The 11831-nt window shown below is 44.5% G+C and overlaps 1 protein-coding gene across 1 annotated transcript in view; it reads right to left on the bottom strand.

Moving 5' to 3' along the window:
• Window positions 1-2094: 2094 nt before the first annotated feature.
• The window catches only part of CCDC80 (coiled-coil domain containing 80), a 268776-nt gene continuing 259039 nt past the window's right edge, over window positions 2095-11831 (bottom strand). The window contains exons 7-8 of the mRNA XM_078658313.1: window positions 7589-7669; window positions 2095-2708 (exon numbers count right to left, since the gene is read on the bottom strand). Coding sequence (XP_078514439.1) covers window positions 2359-2708; window positions 7589-7669 — 431 coding nt within the window. The 3' untranslated portion in view covers window positions 2095-2358. The remainder of the gene's footprint in view (window positions 2709-7588; window positions 7670-11831) is intronic.

Genomic DNA, 11831 nt, shown 5'->3' with positions numbered 1-11831 from the left:
CTAAATAAATAAAATAAGTCCCCTCAAGTTAGAACTGGAAGGACACAACGTATTCAGTCAGAACACTGTGAGATTGAGATGCCCCTTGGCAGGACACAAACAAGAACAGGAAGGGAAGCCACCTAATCAAGCGGATTCACTAGGAAGAGAAAACAAGCAGTCCAGTAATGAGCCATGGGTTGACATAAAGCCAACTCTAAGCATATGTTATGTATTGGAAACAATGTGCTTGCCTATAGACAGCTAAAGCTGTCTGTAACGGAGACTGAAAGATTACTTGGTGCTTTTTATGTTTGTTCCACTCCTTTCCAACTGTGCCACAGGCTATTTAACACACTACTATAACACCATATTGTTCATAAAGAAGTCAGTATTCTTTATTTAACAGAAAGGGTCCTAAAAAGAATGGTGGAAAAAATACACCTTTATACCTTATGTTGTGCCACTCCAGCTGATAAATGGCATCACACACACAACTGTGGCTAAAAAACGAAATTATTAGTGCAACGCAATGTCAACTTTTTCAAGGTAGTGCTTCAAGCCATAGCCTGTGAATTCTGCAAACACTAATACATTGTGTCTGTGTCACAGTCACTGCAGTCATCAGGATGTCGCCGAATGAGTCTCTGTTATTTTTCTCTTCCAGGAAGTGTTTGCATGAGAGGACTGTGACTTCCTTGAGAGTAGACAAACAACTGTGTGGGGTTCAGATACAAGACAGATAAAGTTATAGAAACTGGTGGAGCACATGCCAAGAGTGGACACAAGAATAAGTCTCTAATCCCCAAAATACCTCATCTTCACTCGAATTTGGCCAGCTGGTCACAAGAACCTCTTCCCCCCCATTCAATTCAACTTCGGGGAAAATCCAAAGTCGAACAGAACACGACTCATACAGGTCTGCAAGGAAAAGCACTGAGGGGGTCACTTAATTGGAAGTGTGCTTTATAAAAACTTTTGCAACGTTACATAACAACCAAAACTGGTTGAAAAGGCCAACAATAAGGAATGTTCATATAAGCAGGGGGGCAAGCACATTTCCAAAAAGTACAACGAGCGCATGTACCATGTTGCACAGACCACAAACTTTATGATGTCTCATCTCATCCCCGTAGTAAGACTGGGTACCCCCCAAAACGAAAAATAACAGCTCTCTGGATACCAAAGGCTCACAGCCATGGCCTGCTTTGAGCAAAGTGATGACACTCCACCTTGCCTTAGTCAGAAGGCAAAACACACGCTTTTGTTACAAAACGTGTACCAACGTGTAGTGGTATACCTTCACTTCAACCATGCACAAAAAACAGTGAACTAAGTATTACTCCTTCATTCCTTTCTAAGCATTCTCCAGCTTGCATCATGCCCATGTGCTGTGGAACGTCCATATGCCATTGAACACCCAAATGCTGTGGAACACCCATACGTTGTGGAACACCCATATGGTTTGGAACTCCCATATGCTGTGGAGCAACCATACGTTGCGGAACACCCATAAAGTCTGGAACGCCCATAGGCTGTAGAAGACCCTTATGCTGTGGAACAACCATATGTTTTGGAACACCCATATGCTGTGGGAGGCTCATATGCTGTGGGAGGCCCATATGCTGAGGAAGGTTTGAGTACCTAGATTTTTCTTCGAAGAAATATATTTTGGAATATTTGGACGGTTTGATCTTGGCATGTTCTGTAACTAGATATCGCTCTTTCGTTTTTAGGTTCGATGCTGCTTCTGTTCAAAAGTGGATACGGAAGGTCTTTATTTTTTGTCATGTCTTGTGGACACTGCCATTTTGAATATTCAAATAGTCTCTTGAGTGACATATCCAGGAGGACAAATTATTCTGTGCAACATTTCGAGTTTCTGACTAAAAGCAAAGACCTATGGGCTGTTACGTTGCTGCTTAGGAAAGCAGCTCACGTCTTTGGTAATACTTACATAATTATCCAGAGTTTTAAATTTTCCAATAAATAATACTTACATGAATTACATCTCTATACATATGCAGAGATTTTATGTATAGAGATATAGGCTTAAAAAACATAATACTGTCTACACAGGTCTTATTTCTACTTATAATGCAACACCCAGCAGAGTTAATAGGAAACCTTTTTACTTAACACATTGCAATTCCAGACTCAAGATAAAGCAAACCTTATGTTCTTTAGTTATGTTTCAGTGCTATTTGGAAACCTTTGATTTGAAGGCTGGTGCACACTCAAGGGATTAAAAGTCTGCTAAGTGCACACCCTCAGATGCCGAGCAAGAAGGCGAGGAATGGATGCTGAATGTGGAATTTGCTAAGACTTTGGTAACGAGTTGATCCAACAGCAGATGGGGTGAAGTCCCAATTTTACTTCTTAGTCATGGTATCCATGGTAGTAGCCCTCGTGGTGTCGGTAGTCATCCTGATAGCCTTCCTGGTAACCCTGATGATGGTATCCATGGTAACCATAGCCGGCATACTCATCCTCTGGGCAACGCATCCCCAGTGACTGCTGAATGGCCATTTCCTGCCTCCGGAGTTGCATGGAGTCAATGAGTTCATACACAATGGACATGGACCACATGGGGGAGGGATACCAAGACTTCACATTTCCATCCTTCCCGACCAGAAGCATGGAGAAATATTCAGGGCTCACTTGGAAATAGTTCCTGATATCCTTCACAAGATGAATAGGGAGATCCTCACGGTCAACGCTTGAACTTCCTAATAGTAAATAAACAAATAATATTTATAATGACCCATAAACATAGGAAGATCATTTGAAGCTTGTCAAACATTATTCAGTTATAACTCTATAGCTGGAAAAGTTATTTAACAACTGAATCCTCATTTAACATAGAAAGTGTCCTGGAAACGTAACACTGTCGAGACTAGTGAGCAAATGTATAATACCACAAGGAGTCATCATTCTTAAGAATGAAGCAATGGCAGATGTAGATCCGTCACTTAGCCAAGTTAGTGAAATGTCAACATAAGGTTTCTATGTTTAGAGTGATGAGTGAGGGCCTTAGGGGGTACTCTTGTTGTGATATGCATAAAACAAATCCTTCATGGGGAAATGCAGGAAGTTTCACTAAACCCAGAAAATACCATATGTGCACTGGACTGTGAAGGCCAGCAACCCAGAGACATGAATCAGCTCTGATTCAATAGCTCTGCTGACCTCACTGAAAGACAAACCCTGGTTAGTATACACAAACGTCTCTCTGAGTCCTTGTACCTACTCTAAGCTCGCCCTATATATCTATTTAGGAAGAATAAGACTTTCACCAAATATTTATAACCTTTTGTAGGCTGAAAAACACCAGGCTGCTGCTACACTCAAAGAAATTGATATTTTGAGTTTGATGTTTCTACGTGCCTCATTGGAATGCGCAAGGTGGGTTTGCGCCTGGAGGCAAGAGTCGAGGCGGCCTACAACATTCCCAGCATGTTCATTTTCCCAAAGATAAAGAGTTCAAGATGGTGCAATAGGCATCAGTTTCCTTTCCGCCCGTGGATACAATTTAGAATTTTCCATGTTTAATTAAGTCCATTTCTGATGCCTGGTCATCATTTGCGGCATCCTCTGATTTTTGTGCCCATCACAATCACCTCAATTTCATGACACTCTGAGATCTGGGCAGCACTGGAATTGAACCAAAAGAGAAAAACAATACCTGCCTGCCTGGTACAAATTGAGGACACTGTGTCTGATCAATGATTTGAAAGCGAATTAAGTCGCTTAGGAGCCTCAACACAACCGTTGTTTTATGCACATAACAAATTTCATAGACATTTGTTTTCAATTCACTGAGCATATCAAGTTTTATTCATCCTATTAATAACATATATGTAAACAATTCTAAACAATGTATTCAGATATGGAAACCAACATACCCAGTATTACTGATAGCCTATACATGTTAATCATAGGGAACCACTGGTTCTATTAACCCCACAACAAGACAATCAAACTCCCAATCACTCAATCAGACATACTGATTCATACTGTCAGTACTTTCAAAGTGTCCTCAATTTGTACCAGGCAGGTGTTGTTTTTCTCTTTTGTGGTTTATTTCTCCTGCTTTCTGCGGGTTATTGATTTTACAGGGGACCTCCTTCTTTTGTTATTCAGCCCTTGAAATGACAAATTCCACGAGTGGCATGAGTCGCATAAAGCACTCATAGGCCTTCTGTTCGTTTAAAAGAGTTTTATTGAAAGCTAAAATAAAAAAATTAAAATTTTTAGCAGAAATGAAGATGAATTGAAATGAAGAACATGAATTAGCATTCACAGCTTCTCAGACTTCTGAAGTGACAGCAGATATGTGGTTACTGAAGAGGTTCTGCTGCATGCCACTTTTAATTGTCTTGGATAATTCAGCATCATGTAAAAATGGCGTCCCTTCGATTCGCATCACTTGTGCTGCTTATATATAAAATGCAAAAAGCAAACCTTTTCGGCCCCCATTATTCATCTAGACTATCGTTGTGAATTGGGGGCACAGCCCATACCGAGTGAAAGACACAACCTGGGTCAAATCTTTGTATTTGCTTTTTTTGTTTGACTCTTCAGCTAAGTGGCTCAGTGAGTTAACACCTGTAATGATATTTACAGTATTCTGAAGGGGCACAAGTTTGAATAGCAGTAGGGCAGGCTCAGCCTTTTATCTTATCACGGTATGTAACTGAGTACCTTTGAAGTGGGTAAGAATAATGAAGAAATAATCACGCAAGATGAGGTAAGCAATACGCTTTACTGAAGGAGAGTCCTCTACAAAGCTGCTCACCTACCTTCTCACTCACTGCCAATATTCAAAGTAGGAAGCAAAAGGTGGGGGGGGTGGACAAAGGGAAGAGGAGAGGGAATGTACCATTTAAGATAAATTACAACACATCCCCATTTATTAGAAATCTAAGATTTCCCATACATCAGATTAGTTCTATGTATATACATCAGGTTATACCAAGATATACATTTAATCCATTTTGTAATCATATCTCCAACGTGGAGGGTCAGCGATTCCGGGTTTCCTTAGATCCCGGTGTGTTTTGGGAAGCATTACATGGACCCCCATGAAATCTCTTCTCTGGAATGAGAGCTTCTGGGCTACGAGCTATGTTGTGCATGCTCCAAGTGCAACCATTCGCCAGCACCACTGTATTTCGTTTGACACATTTTCTTGGGTTTGGAGAATAATGTGTATTATAGGGTCTTTTATTACCACCCGTTGTCCTTTACTCCAATCATTTTTAAATGCTCCCCATTTGCTTTCATACCACGTCTTGTATTCCTCTTGATGTTTTTTCACTTTCATTTTGGCAGAATCTCTATCCACCCAAACAGGATTGCCACCACCAAGCCAATTATGGTTGAGCTTAGAGCCTGGCTTCCTTCCCTTAAGGGATACAAAGGGTGATATTCCTGAAACTGCATTAGTAGAGGTGTGATACGACCGTAACATTTTTCTCACCGCTTTAGCAGTTTGCTCCTCTGTGGTATGGGCTAATTGTATGTCTTTAATCATCATGTTCACCCTTTCCACTAGTCCTTTTGCCTTAGGACAATAAAGGGGAGTTTCTATGTAGTTGATGGGTACGTTTTCTAAGAATTGCATCATTTCATCCGAGGTGAACTGCACCCCATTGTCAGTAACAATAGTTCTGGGAATGCCACCTCCATTTATCCTATCTTTTCTGTGAGGAAAATGGGCATAGATGCTACTGAATGGGAACTATAAACTGCACTTCTACAACCAAAAAGGAACCAAGGCTGTAGTAACAATCTAGTTTAGAGTTGGAGTAAGTCCAGCATCACACAAGATCAACCACTGGTACAGCAACACCCTCCCATTGAAAATAATGGTGAGAGAGTCTTAAAACCCCTTAGGAATTCATGTTAAAATACATTAAAATAGTCAAAAATATAAACAAATATATTTTAATGTTTAAAAAATATCTACAAATAAAACATAATATTCAATTATAAAATATTTTAACAACCAGTTTTAAATTTCTAAAATAATGTAACATATTTAATAAAATATAGTTAAATTCCTTTAAATTAGTTCTATACATAACTTTTAATAATTATCAGTACATAATAACAATGTATTTAGTTTTCTTTAGGTGGGATTTTTTTAAATCTAATCATCAGAAACATATTGTTTTTTGATTTAATATATTTATATTGTGGACAGGTGAATAGGTGATGTAAGAATGAATCAGCAGGTGGATGAATGGTTGCATGAGTACAGGAGGAGTGACAGAGAGTATGTATGGTGAGTTAAGTGCCTGAACTCATCTATTGAGTGATGCAGCAATTTCAGTTAAAAGTCTCATCTATTCTAATTGTTAATGCTTATTGCTTCGCGGGACCACTATAAAATGTGCCATCGCTAGTCAGTGCTGAGAGATCACTTTATGCTACAAAAGCTTGTTCCGATGGAAATTCGTACTGGTAAGCCAGGAGTCCATGCACTTTTGTAAACTGTTGAGATGATGGGTGTTAATAACAAGGTATGTGGCAAATGTTGTACATTTCGCTCAGCATGTATTAAGTCATTCTTTTGGTTAAGTTGTGTATTTACAATATTTGGTGTCCATGTGGTACTTATGTTATTTACATTTGCCTCTGTCAACCCCCTAATAATTCTCCTAAATGTTCTAGTAACCATAGTATAGTGCAGGCTAGGGGGGGAGGGGTAGAATCTTTGAATAGAATATATTTAGCTGCAAAGGAAGGCTGTGTTATATAAAAAAAAAAGTGGAATACAGATGGAAGTCTTACAGATGGTTGAGTCTCATTGTTAATGACCCAGCGGTGGCCGCTACAGAAGGATGCGATTTTGCTGAAAAGGATATCTACAATCTACAATCCCTTCCAGAAGTGAAGAACAGAAGGAACTCATATAATAAACAAACATAAATTGTATATTTCTTTAGTGTGTATACCCTCATTTCAGGGTGCCGCAGAGGAAGGGGCTGTATCTCAAATTTCATTCAAGATGTCTTTGCCATGCTCAGTTGTTTCTCTATACCCTTCTATCCAACGAGTAGAGGCCATCAATATGTTTGCTAAATACCTGTACAGACCCATGACTTCTGAGGGATACAGGAGATATACTAGGGTTGTTTCCAAAACATTGAGGTATGTGATACAAAAAGCCTTTTCATGGCAATTTCTTGGCAACTCTTAATTCCAAGCAGTGCATAATATGCATAACCTCTTTTTTAAATAGCTTTTCCGACCACTCTAAGTCATAGAATTAACAGGTGTCGTTATTACCCAATTAAATGGTACCAAATGTACAATTCGGAAGAATGGTAGGCTGAGCTGGACATGCCCGACAGGGATTGGAACTTGTGACACGAACCCCACCCAAGATGTTTGCAGTGGATGTTTCACTCAGTGAACCATCTTTCTGTGTAGACATTCCCAAAATAGGTTTGCTGCACCTACACTTTTCCTTCCTTGTGGTAGTGCTCTTGGTTTCCACACCCCACCTAGATGAAAGCTTATTACTGAGTGAATGCAAGGAAAAGATGGTAGAAGAAGATATATTTAAAGTGAAACCCCAGAGGAAACATGCAGTTCTTACCATTAATGGGATACAGCTCCACAACCCCACTGCTTTCAATTCCAACTCCAACCAGTTTCAGAACAGCCAAGTGGCGCAGACCTACCAAAACAAAGAAAGATAGTTTGAAGCATAATATTCTGATTTGCACGGTCTGTGGGTTAATCATTGAGATTGATCTTAAGGTGATTCTGCATGATTTCTTCATAACAAAAGAGGTTAAACAAACAAATATTTTGGGGAAATCATGTATGTCAGGAAATCAGGGCAGCAGTCCCTCCTACTACATCATTGACATCCCTCCTCCCAGACAGTTATCATCCACCCACGGCTCACCTCTCTAGAACCCCACTCAAACACAGAAGACACTACCAAAAGCTACTCTTTCTTCACATAAATAGGAAATGGATCATGTTGTTCCTCACTTTTATAACAACAACCTTAGTGATGTTTGCTTCCCAACCAGGGGATACCACAACACAGAGACACTGACATTGGTAGAGGGAGAAATGTACTCTGTAATAGTAGAGCACTCAAACCTAGAACAGGGGAAAAACAACAACGGGAAAGGAAATACTCTGACAGTGGGACTGTGAGACACATACACCAAGGCAGTAAATGCACTGATAAACACTTACATTCAAGAGTGATAAATGTCCTCCCTTTTATTTACACAGCACCCTGCCTTACACCTAATATGAACTGAGATCCGAGTACCCATTATGAAGTACAGTTGCGGAGAAGTGTTACTTGTATTAATTAACACACCACAAACCCAGCCTTCTTCACCCTCGTCCTCGTATTGTTTTGTCATGGGGTGTGCCACCAAATTCACATAAGGCCTTGCTTGGTGTAAAGTTGGGCCTTAGGCCCGCATTATGGTGCTGTAAGGAGACACGGACACCAGGATAGCTGGTTAGTTAATGGCCCAGAGCACGTGCGCTCCGCCTCTTTATTGACTGGGTCACCTGACTCGTGACACCAGTGGTGGGTGGGTGTATAGTGTAGGATTACAGAACAGAACAACTAGAACGTGTCCAGCAGGACACTACATTCCTCCCCAACTTAATAAAAGTTGAGACAAAACAAAAGTCCGAACCTGTGGGAGGAAAACATAAAAATATGCAAATCTCCTAACTTTGGAAGGAGTCTCTTCAGCTGCTTGCTAGATGACGACGGTGGAAACTTTCAGCTGAAACGTTCGTTCTCTTGGGCTCGGAGCCCTGGTCCTCGGTGGGCGTGCTCTTCTGGACTTGCGCCATGGCAGTATGTTCTTCAGTCCCTTGAGAATTTGCTTTTGGGGTGACGCTGAATAGGACGACCAGATGGTGGACTTGATGGAGGTTGTCTTATACTGGTCCGTCGGGTTTCTTCACTGTAGGCAGCTTGGTTTCATATTGCAAAGGAGGGAGAGGTTGAAAGGCACCCCTCTCACTGGGACGCCCCTCTCGCGGGTATTCTCCTGCCACGAGATGTCCCGGAGGCCCTCTTCTTCAGGTTTCCGCTGGGCAGGGTGTTCTCTGCAGCGTTGCTTCAACTCCACAAGCCGGTGTGAATGGAGGAGGCGATGAGATTACTACCATGCATCCGTAGCTCCGCCTGGAGGGTGGTTGTTGACTCTTTCCTTTGCGCACAAGTTCCCCTTCTTCCTGGGACGTGCAGGGTAGACGGCGACGGATCCATCTCTCGTGTCGGGACCCTCTGCCACCGGTGTCCCTGAGGCGTTTGCTCCTTGGATATCCACGGGCTGGTGTGGAGTGGTCAGTTTTCCTTCTGCCGGACGTCTGAGCGCTCTCCGCATCCAGGCTTCCGCTCAATCCCAAAGGTGGGTGTTGCCAATAGTCCAGCCTGTTCCTTCCTGCAGTCGACGGGTTGTCAGAGGACTTGTAGGTAGAGGCCTGTTCCTCGCCAAGTGCTACCGATGTTCCCTTTGACTTGTAAGCCCTTGTATTCGATGTTGTGGCACATGTCACCTCCTCTTCTGGTGGGTGTGCAGACTTGTCGCACCTCTCCTCACCTTTCTGAGTGTTGTTCTTGATGGCGTCGTGCCACTTGACTCCTTTATTCTTCTCTTTCCTTCATGGCGTCGTGCCCTTCTCCTCTGTTCTCCTTTTCGCGGCGTGGTCTGGTCATCTCGCTGCTCTTGTCCTCCTGACCAGGCTTCTCCGAGCGTCGTGCACTCCGCCCGTTTCCCTCTGGTCTTGTCCTGGCTCTAGGACACTGTCTTCTTTTCCACTCTGTGACTAGACCAGTGGCCGCGACCTTCTCCTGTTAATGGTTATACTTCTGGTTCTTGAGGGTGTAGAAGTTCGTTGGTTCCTTGGTTGCGGACCACGTCTTACTTGAACTTTTTGAACCTCTTGCCAGTCCACACTGCCGATCTCTGGCAGTGGTGTTGATTTGCGCAGGTGCTGATGGCTGGGGTGATGGTGGTTGCCAGCCATGTAGAGACTCGGGATGATATGTGTTGGTGACTTACTGGGAGTGTTGGATGTCTGGAGAGATTTGGCAGCCATGTGCCTCCGCTTTGTTGATGTTGACCTTGGGTGGCGGTTTGACACGTAGAGTGTACGGTTCGTCTCTTGCTTGTTGTGGGGCCACTGCCGACTCCATCTTGAGGCGGTGAGAGGGCGGCCGCTCAGTGATCTTCGCCCATGGCATCTGCGGACAGGAGCAGGGATGCCGACTGGCTCAGACTGCCGACGCTTGGGGATGGACGGTTGCCTGGGGAAGCGTTGGGATGAGACGTGGACTGCGCTTGCTGCGGCTTATGTTTGGTTCATCCGTGGGGCTGTATCCTGGGACGTCGGTCCGCCTTGGTGGCTGTCTGGCGTGTCAGGGTGTGCTTCTTGGCTGGCTGTGAGTCCTCGGTCTTCTCTCTTTGTTGGCTTGTTCAGCCCACCTGTGCTCATCCGGTCTTCGGGGTGACAGAGCTGTCCCTCTTCTTTTCTTCGAGGGCATTGCGTTTGGACCTCGAGGCGGCGCTGTTGTGGCGCCGGCTTCTGCCTTTGCTCTGGCAAGCTTGTCTGGACTAGTCACTTGGTGACATGTTTCTTGCTTGCAGGGTGACGTGACGTTCGGTCATGTGTCGCTGGTTGTTGGAGCACATGGTACTGTGGCGGCCTGCCACGGGGGTGTGCGACTCCTCTCTTGCCTGCCGTGGGTTACTGCCGACTTCATCTGGAGGCAGTGCGAGGGACGACACTGTTGGTGGTCTTCGGCCTACTGTAGGGCTTCGCTGGGGCGGTGGAGATGTGGGTGTTCTCCTACCTGCGTTCAGCAGTGTTTCTGTTTGGAGAGGTTTCCTGGGTGCTGACTGCGCAGTCAGGTCCACAGGCGCGACCTCCTGCGCGCTTCTGGCTTTGCGTGGTCTTGCGTCTTCATGCCGTCTGTGATCCCTGGGATCGTCACTTGATTCCGTTGCAGTGCTTCTGCGTTGGTGCGCTTTTGTCTGCGCTCTTCATGTGCTTCGCTGTGTCCGGAGGGTTGCGCCACCGCTCCTGTGACTTTTGCTGGCGTTTCCGTATGGTGTTCCAGGCTTTGGTGTCCGTATGGTGCTTCAGGAGGGTTGCGTCACCACTCCGTTGACCTTTTCTTTTCGTGTGCTGAAGGCTGTGCTTCTTGCTTCTCCGTGTTTAGGTCGCTTCCCGTTGCTTCACTGGGTGTGCTTGCTTTCTTTCTGGGACACTGGAGCAGTGTTGGCGGTTGTCGCGCTTCCTCATTGTGTCGCACCTGCCTGGTGGGGAGTCTCGGGACCACTGTCTATTCGCGTGGTGGTGCTCCTTCCTCTTCCTGCAGTGCAACGACAACCTGTGGCCAGTAGGTGCCGCTCCGCCTTCGTTGGTCTCTCTGTTTGGCTCAGTGCGTCCGGTGATCTGTGACACTGCTCCGTCGTCCTTTCTTGTGCGTGGAGTTCCTTCACTCCTTGCGCTTTCCTTGCGTAGTGCTGTGCTGTCCTGGTGTGTGGAGTACCTTCACTCCTCTCGCGTTCTTGCGCCGTTTCCTGGCGTGTTCTTTGTGCTGGCAGTGGAGTAGGTACCTTGAGACGCTGCTGTCTTTGAAGGCGTTCTGGCTGTTCTCACTTGTAGGGTGCAGAGGGCCACTCTGTGAGCATTCTTCTCTGAGGGCACGTTTTGCTGTGCCTGGCACAAGTTCGTCTCAGCCTTGTTCCTGGTTGTAGCAGCTTTGTGGGAGTGTGCGCTTGGATCCTTCCCCTGCCCTAGTGCATTTACTGTCCTGTTGATTGCACAGCAGGCTGTTTCTC

The sequence above is a fragment of the Lissotriton helveticus genome, chromosome 8 (genome assembly GCF_964261635.1).
Source record: "Lissotriton helveticus chromosome 8, aLisHel1.1, whole genome shotgun sequence".
NCBI classification, from domain to species: domain Eukaryota; kingdom Metazoa; phylum Chordata; class Amphibia; order Caudata; family Salamandridae; genus Lissotriton; species Lissotriton helveticus.
This window is presented reverse-complemented; position numbering and strand designations above follow the sequence as displayed.